General features: G+C 39.2%; 1 protein-coding gene across 9 annotated transcripts in view; it reads right to left on the bottom strand.

The window, feature by feature from the left end:
• EXOC4 (exocyst complex component 4) overlaps window positions 1-13644 on the bottom strand; it is an 815224-nt gene that overhangs the window by 776912 nt on the left and 24668 nt on the right. For 8 of the 9 annotated variants that reach the window (XR_013415598.1, XR_013415599.1, XR_013415597.1 and 5 more), the window contains one exon: window positions 1580-1774. The exons of the other annotated variant lie outside the window; for it this stretch is intronic. Coding sequence is in view for 4 of the 8 variants with exons in the window: in XM_015134942.3 (XP_014990428.1) it covers window positions 1580-1774 (195 nt within the window). In the remaining 4 variants the exon portion in view is untranslated. The remainder of the gene's footprint in view (window positions 1-1579; window positions 1775-13644) is intronic. 9 annotated transcript variants of the gene reach the window in all.

The raw sequence follows: 13644 nt of genomic DNA, 5'->3' as shown, positions 1-13644 counted from the left end.
GCCCTTAGGTAAATAAATTAGCCCTACAAAGACCATTACACAAAAATCTGAAATCCTAAATGAACATAATTAACAAATAAATTCTAACAACCTATTTTAATCTGTGGCACTTACTTAAAAGCAAGCCCACTCCAAAAAATTGTGATTCAAATAGATGTATATTTGCTACACAAATATATACATGCTTATCTGATTGCTGAATCTTGATGATTTAACACAAGTATGCATTCATAATGCATAAATCAACACTAAAGGTGAAAAGTAATTTTTTTCTACCAGACACCCTATAGTCATTATTACTAAAGAAGAAGCCACTTTGAATAAGATGCTGAAAATAACCAATTCTTTTGTCACTCCCAAGAGTCAATCTTTTTTTGTTGCTTTTTGGGATTCTTTTTGAGACAGAGTCTTGCTCTATCACCCAGGCTGGAGTACAGTGGCACGATCATGACTCACTGCCGCCTCAAACTCCCAGCCAAGGGCCAACCATTATTAATCTCCTTCCACTGTGGAAACTGACCACTCAGTCTTATCACATAACCAGGTTTTAATATCTCATAGAATATCATGGCACTTCTCACTCCTTGGTTACCAAATTTCCTTAAAAAGCTTCTTATGAAGGACTTTTAGCCAAATTCTTCTTGGAAGTCTGAATGAATTAGAACCACTTAGAGCATTTAATCTGTGTCTCTACCAATTCTCCTCAGTGTTTTTTCCAGTGTTAAAGCCAATCTAATTTGGTGAAACAACAGTAAAGGTGAAACACCTACTGTGAGGAAGAAAAAAACAACAATTCAAATACAGCCCATCTGCTGCTGAGAGCTCCTATAGAGAGCTTCCTTAGCCAACTCTGAATGAGACGGAAGTGGGACCGGGTGGGTAGAAGGGAAGGGGGAAAGAGCAGCCCTCTCTAAGAGCCACAGGCCCTGGGAAAGTTAGGATTATTAGGGAGCAAACTCTGTGTTTCTATTTTTTATTCATCTTCTTGACACTCAGCCACATGAACCACCAACTGCATCCTTCTGGGAACTTTCAGCAATTCAAAAAGGAGCATACACAAAGGACTAAGACAGAAGCTAAAGGCTAGATTGTGGAGTACTCTTGCTCAATAAAGTTGCTTCCAGCATTAGTCTCCCAAAATTTTATTTCTTATCAATTTCAAGGAAAAGAACAAAGCCCTAATGTAAAAATTTCTTCAAAAAATGTGTGGAACACTAGTCTATAAATCTTCAGAAGTTCTGTATTATATAGATTTCATTTAAAATTGGATTCATTAACTATTTTCCTCTGAAGTTAAAAAACACCTCTCATTACCATTCTAACCTGATTTAAGTACTGGTTTCTTACTATTATATTTCTTCCCATTGTTACAAAGGCAGATAATACATAAATAATAATCACCTACCATTTCAAACACTGGAATTAGAAAGAGAACCAGCCAGGCTTCACCTGCAAGGGCTCATGCATCCCAAGAGGGCAGTTTGTAATGTGCTACACGCATTACAGGATTCAGAGAGAACAAAAGAGAGTGCTTTTACATCTTAACAAAAATGACCCTTAGCACAGGCTGTTCTCTTACCAGCATGTCAGTGGCACTGAGATAGTGCTTGCTGGCCATGCACTGTTCCAGTTTTTGAGGCACTTGCTTGATATTCTCAATTTCATCCAGCAAGTTCAGGACATGCTTATGCTCAATTCCTTCAATCCATAGTTTCCGAAGCTCATCCCGTTTGCAGTGCAGCAGCATCTTGCATGAAAGCAGGTTCTCTTTTACCTACAATAAAACAGATTCAGTCTTGGGTCAGTCCAAAGTCTTGCCAGTCTAAACCTATAATCTGGTTAGTAGTCTTCACTGGTACTACTGTATGTAGCAGTTCCTAATTCCCACTGCCACTTACTCTCCTTGGTCTGCCTCCAAAATTCTAATCCTGGTTCTGACATAGCCTCACTTGGGCACATCTCCACCTCTCTCTAATTTCTCTCCCATGAAATGAGAAAACTACTCCCAACCTACCTTTTCTAGATTACCTTTGAGTAATCTAGAAAAAATTACTAAAGAGAAAGCACTCTGAAAACATGAAGTACCTCATAAATATTAATATACCTAAAAGGGGAGTGATCAGTGTAAGAGTCCATGCTACTATACCTTCCCCAATCCCTGCAAATCTCCTATCCAGCTGATAGGTCACTTGGTCCATGCTTCTAGCTCTAGAACTCCAGCTGAAGTTTAAAACCAAGAAACTGGGTGCTCAACTTAACTGACTAAAATAAAAATAACCCCAGCTTCCAAAAGAGAGTAGGCACATCCAGAGATAATCTCAAAATAAAAGGACGTACCAAGGCTTTTTTGCCTTGCATTCTGATTATTAGATATTAAATAAGACAACCTCCACCACCTGTAGATCTGCACGGTATAGCGACTAGCATACGCAAAACATGACAAAATAAAAGGGAGAACAGAGGAATGGAGGAGGTAGTTGTGATGCACGTGATAGAAGTAAGTTTTTATTTGCTCCTCTAATTGAAAATTTTCCATTTTTGGAAAATGGAAATGACAGCCATGACAGAATGGAATGACAGCCATTTTCCAGCAACATGGAAAAATTTTAAAAACCATGATCTTTCAAAATTCACAGAACTACTTTCATATATTTTTGATAGTCCTCACATGTATGTTATTTAAATTTGAGTTTAAATATTTCTTTACAGTTTTGTGTCTGGTTTATGTTTGAGGTAAAATTTATCCATGAATGCATCTCAAGTGTACCACATGGTAAGTTTTGGCAAATGCGCCCACCTGTATAATCCAAACCTTCATCAATACATGGGACATGTCCATCAGCGCAGAGTCTACCATACTTTTGATAACTGAAAATCTGTATTGTTCTTCTACAAGATTTGATGTGGTGATGAAAATATTCACTGACACTATGCCTCTGGTGATTACAAAACTAAATTTCAACATTCATCCAACAAGTATGGAAAATATGAGGACAAAATACCAAGATTAAAAGGTTTCTTGAGAAAGCACCTAATCCCTTCCTACAACTTCATGACAACACCTAAATCATGTTTCTATGAAACTCTCCCATGTTAAAAAAAAAAAAAAAAAAAAAAAAAAAGTCTTGAATAAGAAGACCTTGTAACCTCTCTTAATAAATATAATAGACTGATTATTAATTTGGGGGGTCATAGAACTCTTTGAAAATCTGATGAAGATAATTCCAATTATTTCTACTCCCTCCTGCAATCCCACCAAAGTAATAGCAAAGAAATTTTTTTAAGCATAAAAAGAGAGAACAGAGAAGAACAGCAGCAAATAAGAGATGATAACAAAACTGTGGAAGTTAGCAAGAAGATGGACAGTAGGCAACTAAATTAGCAGGCCAGAGAAATCTGAAAACCTTAGCCTGGAGCAGGATTTGCTAATATCAAAAAGGAGGCACCAAGTATACTAAAGGCAGGGGTACTGGGTTAAAAGTTTCCATAGGAGTATTTTGAGCCCCAAATCTCCATCAAGCCACACACATAGGCAATTCCCTCCCCACAGCATTGGCCAAATTGGGAGCAACTGAATTGGAAAGGATCTAGACAAGGAAATGTCAGGTATGGTTGAGCGGAGGGCATGAGACACTACACAGAAAACAGGAGGATGAAGACAAAGTAGGACCTATTAAACAGTTAGATCCTCAGCCCCCATGGACCCTCGGTCTCTGTCAACAGTTAGGCTCCAAAACACTGGCAGCTTGACTTTTCACCCCAACACAGGAGACGTATGGCTTCTCCCTTGGGAAAGTCAACTGGTCCAAGTGAAAAGGCTTATACAGATAGTGACATCTGACGATTCAAGGAAGAAACTGATGAGTCCCTACCCAACAATCATTATGGACAAGCTCCATAATATGTTCTGAGCTTCCAATCAGCTTTGTAGTGCCTGCCTCTTACATACAAACGGTTAGCCAAGGATCACCAGACATTCACAGAAAGCCTGCAGAATGGAATGACGGGCATCAAAACAAAAAGAGAAAATTACTGAAGCAGGACATGAGGGAACAGAAACTGCAGGAAAGATAATTTTGTTAAACGATAATTAACATCCTTAGGAAAAATAAAAGAAGCTATTACATCAATTAACCAAGGACAGAATGATACAAACATGAAAAACAACTCTTAGAAATTAAAACAGAAATTTTAAAAATCAAATTGAAAGGTTAGAAGGTATCCTTGAGGAAATCTCCAAATAGGAAAACACCAAAAAATGAGATAGGAGGTAAAACAAAACAATGGGATTGATCCAAAAGGTCCAACACTTACCAGATAGGAGTTCCAAGGAAGGAAAAGTGAAAAAAATGGAGTCGAGAAAAAAAGTTTTAAAATAATTAAATAATTAAATAATTTTTTTAAAAAACTGCCTGCCCGGGGCAGTATCTTACTATAATCCCAGCACTTTGGGAGGCTAAGGTAGAGGGCTGCTGGAGCTCAGGAGTTCAAGACCAACTCTGGCAACACAGGGAGACCCTGCTTCTACAATAAATTTAAAAATCAGCCAGATATGGTGGCACATGCCTGTAGTTCCAGCTATTCAGGAGGCTGAGTTAGGAGATCACTGGAGCCCGGGAGGTTGAGACTGCAGAGAGCCATGATCGTGCCACTGCATCCAGCCTAGGCAACAAAGCAAGACTCCAGCTCTTTTTTTTTTTTTTTTTTTTTAATAAAAAAAGAAGAAAGAAAAAAAAATGCCAGAACATGCCAAGACATAAGTTTTCAGATTGAAAAGGCACACCAAGTACTCAAGAAAATGGAAGGCAAAAAGGCCCAAGTCAGGACACATTATTCTGACATATAAGAACACAAGGGATAGAGAGACAATCACAAAAGCTGTCAAAGAAAAAAAGGAAAAACCAGGACCTATACAAAGGCTTGTGAATCAGAATGACATCAGATTTCTCTCAGCAGCAACATTAAAAGCTACAAGACAAAGGAACGATAAACCTTCAAAATTTTAAGAAAGAATTATTTCCCAGAAGAACTATCAATCAAATATAAGGAAAGAATAAAGACATTTTCAGGCTTGCAAGCTCTCAAAAACTCAACTTTGTATGCACCATATCTCAGCAAACTACTGAAGAATGTGTTCCACCACTACAAGAGAAAACAGAAGAGAAGAAACAAGGGATCCAGGAAACACAATACAGAAGAAAGGTAACAGGACTATCCAATCAGCAACTCCAGAAAAACAACAACACGCGCACACAAGAAAAAACATAATCATAGTATGCTGTATGGCTTAGATGTACATGTTAGTGTAGTTATAAAAAGGCAAGCACTGATCATCTATTTAACCAAAACTAGAATACAACTATATAGAGAGGATGAAGGAAGAGGATGTGGTAGGATGGGGAGAGACTGGGAAGCGGGCTAAGGCCTCATCTTCCGTAATTGGAAGTTAATACATAACATTTAAGAAAAAAACACACACAGCACAAGCATACTATTAGAAATAGAAATACCTAAAAAAGAAAAACTAAAAAAGTCGGCACCTCTGAGATGTTAGAACTGGGACTGGGGTAGGATGAGGTAGGAGAGTCCAGTCTTTTATCATCATTTGCGGCTTTATTTGACTTTTAAACATATCTCTCCGGCCGGCCGCGGTGGCTCACACCTGTAATCCCAGGGCTTTGGCAGGCCAACGTGGGCAGATCACGAGGTCAGGAGATAGAGACCATCCTGGCTAACAAGGTGAAACCCCCTCTGTACTAAAAATACAAAAATAAAATTAGCTGGGCGTGGTGGCGGGCGCCTGTAGTCCCAGCTACTCCGGAGGCTGATGTGGGAGAATAGCATGAACCAGGGAGGCGGAGCTTGCAGTGAGCTGAGATCGCACCACTGCACTCCAGCCTGGGTGACAGAGCAAGACTCCGTCTCAAAAAAAAAAAAAGCACATCCCTAAAAGCCATTCCTAGATTCTACTGTAGTTCTTAGTCTCTAGGTTAAGGACTCCAGCTATTAAATCATTCCATTTTAAATCTTAGTTCAAATCTGTTAGAATCTTGATTTCTGATATCCTGCTCATAGCACCTTGCTAATATAGTTCTCAGCTTTTTCCTCTATGTGTAATGGTTACCATGGAAACAATTAAAAATAAATTTTATGTCATACAACACCCAACTAGGCTCTTGATCGAGAGTGGGGGACAAACTTACAGAGTGTCAGTAAAGCTTGGCAAACTCCTATCTGATTGGAAAAAGACAATTGTGTCATTTCACACTCGGATATGTACAATGTAATCAGCTCACTCATTTTTGCTTACTACATGGAAAGAAAAGTGAAGTAGAATTTGTTGGGGGTAAACAATTGGCATCAGTCTGTGTAGAAAATGACCACACCAAGATTCTCTAAACTGAGGTAACAAAGCTACAGACCAAAAAAACTACAGGAACTTTTAATACTAAATTGCCCTGAGGTTTTTGCTTTATGATTAGAAAGTCACAGTCGTAAAAAGTGTTATTTTAGAAGTTGCGGGATAGGGTCAGTCAGCCACAAAAAGGAAGAAATAATGAAGAATCACAAAAACATTATGCCAAGCAAAAGAAGCTAGACACAAAAGAGGGCATAACATACAAAGTTCCAGAACAGGCGAAACTAATCCATAGCGCCAGAATTCAAATCAGTAGTTGCTTGGAGCAGGATGTGAGAGAGAACCGACTGCAAAGAGGCAGGAGAGAACTCTGGGGTGATGGTAACACATTCAGTGATATATACGTTTGCCAAAACTCATTGCACTGCACTCTGAAAATATGGCATTTTACTGTACGTAAACTATACCTCAATAAAGATGGAAAATACAGCCACTGTGGAAAATAGTATGGAGTTTCCTCAAAAAATAAAAAAATAGAACTACCATATGATCCAACAATCTCACTACAGGGTCTATATCCAAAGGAATTGAAGTCAATATGTCAAAGAGATATCTGCACTCCCATGATCACTGCAGCCTAAGTGTCCATCAACAGATGAATGAAAAAAGAAATATGGTATAAGCACAATGGAACGCCATTCAGCATTTAAAAAGAAGGAAATCTGTTCGGGCATGGTGGCTCACACCTGTAATCCCACCACTTTGGGAGCCTAAGGTGGGTAGATCACTTGAGCCCAGGAGTTTGAAACCAGCCTGGGCAACCTGGTGAAAACCCATCTCCACAAAAAATTAGCTGGGCATAGTGGCATGCACCTGTGGTCCCAGATAGCGGAGGAACTGAGGTGGGAGGATCGCCTGAGCTCAGTAAGTCAAGGCTATAGTGAGCCCCAAGATCGCGTCATTTACTCCAGCCTGGACAACAGAGTGCGACCCTGTCTCAAAAACAAAAGGAACTCTTGTCATTTGCAACAACACGGATGAACCTGGAGGACATTATGTTAAGTGAAATCAGCCAGACACAGAAAGATGAATATTGCATCATCTCCCTTACACGTAGAATCTAAAATAGTCAAACTCATAGAAGCAGAAAGTAGAGCAGTAGTTACCAGGGGCTCGGAGTGAGAGGACGGGTTGAGAAGATGTTGGTCAAGTGATACAATACTTCAGTTAGACAACAGAAGTAAGTTCAAGAAACCCATTGTACAACACGGTGACTACAGTTAATAACAATGTATTGTATGCTTGAAAATTGATGAAAAGGTAGATTCTAAGTATTCTCACCACAAATAACTGACAAGCATGTGAGGTGATGTGTATGTTAATTAGCTTGGTTTAGCCATTCCACAAGGTATATGTATTTCAAAACAGCATGCTGTCTACTACAAACATATGTAATTTTTGTCAATTTTTTTAAATTAAAAAATAAAGTTTTTTTTTAATGGGAAGAAACAGGGCTATACCCATCAATGAATAATAACATTCACATGTTAGAAAAGTATCAAATAACACTGAATCATTTATTTCTCAAAACTCTGTTCTACTTTTATAAATGTGATGACAGTATTTTCATTTCATTCTATTTAATGTATAAGTATAATTAAGATTGAAAAATTATGTTACTCCATTTCTTCCTTAAACAAATGCATGAAAAGTCAGGTTGTTCAAACCACGACATCAAGTCAGAGACAAATTTCCTTTGCTTTCTCAGAGTTTTAGTAACTTCACAGTTGCTCATAATCACCTGTTCAGCAATAGCTAGAATTTCACAAAAACTACAAGTCACCCTAACTAGAGACTATTAGAAAAAGAGAAAAGAAGGAAAACAGGGCTCAAGAGGCTATTGTGAATAGAAATGTGAGATGACACAGACGGCAGCGAAGTTGAGATTTTTGCAGCCCTCTCTTGGAAAAGATAAAGGGGTGAGAAAAGCAAAGTGGGGCTTTGAATAAAACTGCCTTAGCATTTGTGAGAGGAAGACCAGAGAGATATAGAGAGAGAGAGGGGCTGATACACACAGGCCTGGGGAAGGTCATAACTTTTAACTCATAAAATCAGAAAAGTACTGAATTTGGCTGGGCGTGATCGCTCTTGCCTGTAACCCCAGAACTTTGGGAGGCCAAGTTGGGCAGATTACCTGAGGTCAGGAGTTCAAGACCAGCCTGGCCAACATGGTGAAACACCACCTCTACTAAAAAATATAAATATTAGCTAGGTGTGGTGGTGGGTGCCTATAATTCCAGCTACTTTGGAAGGTGAGGCAGGAGAATCACTTGAACCTGGGAGGCGGAGGTTGCAGTGAGCCGAGATCGCACCATTGCACTCCAGCTTGGGCAACAGAGCGAGACTCTGTTTCCAAAAAAAACAAAAGAAAAGAAAAGTACTGAATTTGGATCAAGAAAAACATAAAGAAGTGAGGGAATGCCTCTGCGTATGCATATTATCTGTAATAAAATACAACAATGTGCAAACAGCTCATTGAAACTATAGACTAGAAATATCCTGAAAAATTCTCTATGAGGCAAGGATAGTAAATGAAAATTAATGTGTTGACATCATTCTTAATTTTAAAAGTATAAAATATTGAGATGTGTTCTTTGTTTTTGTTGAATTTTGTTGGCAAAAGTAAATCTACATATAAGCACTATCATAGGTTTTCTCCTGCCATAAGAGACCAACCCAATTTTTCCCATGGAGTCTTACAGAAAGCACCTAGAAAGAACAAACCTTGGAAATACCATTCATTGTTCTGTTTAAAAGCCTTTTAGAACTATAGATCATTTTTAAATTACCTTCAAACTTGTATTGCCTGTGCTTTCTTTCCCCGGGTTTTTTCAGTTGCCATTCTAAGGTCTGAAATTCTGAGAGGCTCCCCTCAACGCTTTCCAATACGTTCCTTTGAGCTGCAGAGCCTAAATACAGTACACAAATACACATACCTGAACTTAATGGAAAGATCACCTCATGGTTCCTGTGACTGCATTAATGTGCTCTAGAGTGCTGCACACATTTAAAATTATATCTCATTATTACCCACTGTTTAGCATGTCCATTTCTAGAAACCAAAGGCCTTCTCCCTTTCTCATACAAGTGGCTAGAATTTTCCATCTTATATTTGGGCTGTAAATAACTTCCTACCAAACCTTGTTGTTCTACTAGGACATTTTTAATATTAAGGCTATTCCTCGTTCCAATTCTACCTTTCAAGGTATAATCTCATTTAAAAGCCAGAATTATTTTAGGTATATATTAAATAATAAATGTTTCATTACTCAATGATTAAGCCCTAACAACTTCACTTGAATAATCGTGTACAGTTATTTCTCATTATAGGCAAGAAAAATGAGATTCAAAACTTGATCTAGTACCAACAAGGTGGTCAAAATTGGGATGAAATGTTAAGTGTTTGTTTGCACATCACAACAAAGCCAGGTATCTCCCTTCAACCTACCCTGCTGCAGCGATAAGCATTAGACTACTCTGTAACTTTAAAGAAATCTGAGGTCATCTCATTCACCTAGTACACCATAGAGAAACACACCAATCCATTTGGCCCAAATCCCCAATTTGTCTCAACTCATATCCATCTATTTTGTTGCTGCTGCTATAATAAGCCGGTCGGTCATTATTATGAGAGAACTGGCAAGACCTATGGAATTGGAGGTTTATCAACGCAATAACATCTCATTTTAAGAAATTTTACAATGCATTCAAAAGTAATAGAACTGCCCATTTATTTTGCTTATCGTCCACATTACTTGACCTGATCAATTGTACATGGTATCAAGGCTGAGCCTATGAGCCTTCTGTTGAGATCTCGACTCTACAAAAACAATTTTAAAATTAGCTAGGCATGGTGGTGAGTGCCTGTAATCCCAGCTACTCAAGAGGCTGAGGCAGGAGGATCCCCTGAGCTCAGGAGTTTGAGGCTGCAGTGAGCTATGATGGCACCACTGCACTCCAGCCTGGACAACAGAGTGAAACCCTATCTCTAAAATAAATCAATAATTAATTTTTTTAAAAAAAAGCTTGGACCATCAGGGAAGAAAGTTAAATCCATCTGTCAGCTCATTTTTATACTCAAAAACATAGAATCTACCAATATAATATAAATCAATATATGAAAGTAATGTCAAAAAATGAGACGTGTAGGCCACGCACAGTGGCTCACACCTCTAATCCCAGCACTTTAGGAGACCAAAGCAGAAGGATCACTTGATGGAGTATGAGACCATCCTGGGCAACATACGGAGACCCAGTCTCTGCAAAAAAATCAAATATTAGCCAGGCATGGTGGAATGCACCTATGGTCCCAACTACTCAGAAGGCTGAGGCAAGAGGATCACCTGAGTCTGGGAGGTCGAGGCATCGGTGACTCATGATGGTGCTACTGCACACCAGCCCGGGTGATGGAGAGAGACTCTGTCTCAAATGGGAAGCATAAACAGTTCTGTGGTCTCAAGCTTTAAAAGGTGGCAATGGACAAATATGAACATCTTCATTTGCCTTGGTCCCCACTGAAATCTATTCCCAGCACAGCAGCTAGAGTGGGCCTTTTAAAATGTTAGCCACACCATGTTATTCCTGTGCTCAAAGCCTTACAATCAATACTGACAGTTAAAATCAATGTCTTTCCAGTGACCTACAAGACCCTACATGACTTCCATCCACCCACCCACCACACCACATGCCCTAGCTCTCTCATCTCTCTCCTGCCACTCTCCCCATGCCTCATTTTGCTTCAACCTCACCAACCACCTTGCTGCTGCTCCCAACCTCCAATCATGCCCCTGCCTTAGGATCTGGGCACCTGCTTCCTTTCTTCCTGGAATGCTCTTCCTGACACTCTCCTTAACCTCCTTCAGATGTTGGCTCATACAGGACCTCAGTGAAGCCCTGTCTGGCCAACCCAGCTAAAACAGCAACTCCCTAGTCTCCTCTCCTTGGTGGGGGGGTGGGGGTGTGTGTAGCACTTCTCACCATCTGCTATACCACACTTTACTCATATATTCACTTATAGTCTATAGTCTGTCTCCCCCAAGTAGAATGTAAACTCCACAAGGACAGAAATATTTGTGTTTTCCCAGTTAGAATGGCAATCATTAAAAAGTCAGGAAACAACAGGTGCTGGAGAGGATGTGGAGAAATAGGAACACTTTTAACACTGCTGGTGGGACTGTAAACTACTTCAACCATTGTGGAAAACAGTGTGGCAGTTCCTCAAGGATCTAGAACTAGAAATACCATTTGACTCAGCCATCCCATTACTGGGGATATACCCAAAGGATTACAAATCATGCTGCTATAAAGACACATGCACACATATGTTTATTGCGGCACTATTCACGATAGCAAAGACTTGGAACCAACCCAAATGTCCATCAGTGACAGACTGGATTAAGAAAATGTGGCACATATACACCATGGAATACTATGTAGTCATAAAAAAGGATGAGTTTGTGTCCTTTGTAGGGACATGGATGCAGCTGGAAGCAAACTATCTCAAGAACAGAAAACCAAACACCGCATGTTCTCACTCATAGGTGGGAATTGAACAATGAGATCACTTGGACACAGGAAGGGGAACATCACCTATTGTGGGGAGGGGGGAGGAGGGAGGGATAGCATTAGGAGATATACCTAATGTAAATGATGAGTTAATGGGTGCAGCACACCAACATGGCACATGTATACATATGTAACAAACCTGCACGTTGTGCACATGTACCCTAGAACTTAAAGTATAATAAAAAATAAAAAAAAGAAACATTTGTGTTTTCTTCGCTTCTATACCTGAAAATCTAGAACAATCCTCAACACAAAGTAGACACTCAATACATAGAGACTACATAAATGTTGTTCAACATTATCTATTTGTTCGTTTTCTGTCCTCTCCTTTGCACATAAGCTCCATGAGGACAGGAACTGGTGTTTCCCATTTGTACAGCTCTAGCACCTAAAACAGAACCAGCAACGTAGCAGGCACTCAACAGATATTTGCTACATGAATCCTTATTATTTTGGCAGAGAACACAAAGAAAATTTCAACTCAGATCTATACATTCTCAGCATCTTGCTTGGCTCTGAGATAACATAGCCCAAACGTTACTGAATCATCCATGTTTTCACTTTAAAAAAATACATACCTATATTTCATATATAATCCAAAGTGCAATTAAAAGCCAAAAATGACAAGAAAAGATTAGTGAGAAAACATCAGTGTTTCCTTGGTGATAAGAAATGGACTGTCATGGTACAAAATTGTCAAAAACAAATTCATTTTCATTTTCCCCCAACACTTTTATTTTCCCATTAATCAATTATTAAAGGCTCTTTTGAAAAGAGCTTTGACCCTTTATTTCTCTTCCCAATACTGAAGTTAATTCATAACCCAGAATAGTATGACATTTACTTTCTTGACAACTATCAGATATAATAAAGTTTTGTTATTTTCTTTTGCTCAAAACTCAAGCATACTGAAAATGAGGACGGTCAGAAATGTGGCCACTAAAACAAATGTGAAATGATCAAGACGAGGCTCTTTTTCAATATCAGGAGAACATTGTTTGTTTGCAGCAAAGATGCTATTGACTCAGAGTGATGGGAAGCAAAGCAGAAGTCACTGCTGGTGCTTCCCGTGAGATAAGGACAATGTCTTTTCAGTCAATCAGACTAATCAGAAAACACAAATACCATGAGGTCCTTCACCTTTGCTGTGATTACCCGAGGCAAAGCCAGAAGGTCAGCAGCTCTATACATTCATTGACCCCTCCTGAGCTTAGTATATTAGGTCAAAATGGACTACAGTTTACTTTAAATCTAGAGCAAGTGATCTATAACTTTACCTAGTTTCACAGATAAATCCATAGGATGAACTCAGCACTTGTAAAGGCAAACATTTATAGTATCCCTTTCAAAAATGCCCAGTTATAGCCAGGCGTGGTGACGCATGCCTGTAATCCCAGCTACTCGGGAGGCTGAGGCAAGAGAATCACTTGAACCCGGGAGGTGGAGGTAGAGGTGAGCTGAGATCGCACAAATGCACTCCAGTCTGGGCAACAAGAATGAAACTCCGTCTCAGAAGAAAAAAAAAAAAAAGCCCAGTTAATTTTAAAATGTAGAGAGGTCAACATGTGGCTTCCAAAAAGGTTAAGAGTATACTGATTCTGGAGCTAGAGCTACACTCTTAGACATTGAAAGTCATATACCATCAGTATTTGTAGAAGCAT

This window comes from Macaca mulatta, chromosome 3, assembly GCF_049350105.2.
Source record: "Macaca mulatta isolate MMU2019108-1 chromosome 3, T2T-MMU8v2.0, whole genome shotgun sequence".
NCBI lineage: Eukaryota > Metazoa > Chordata > Mammalia > Primates > Cercopithecidae > Macaca > Macaca mulatta.
This window is presented reverse-complemented; position numbering and strand designations above follow the sequence as displayed.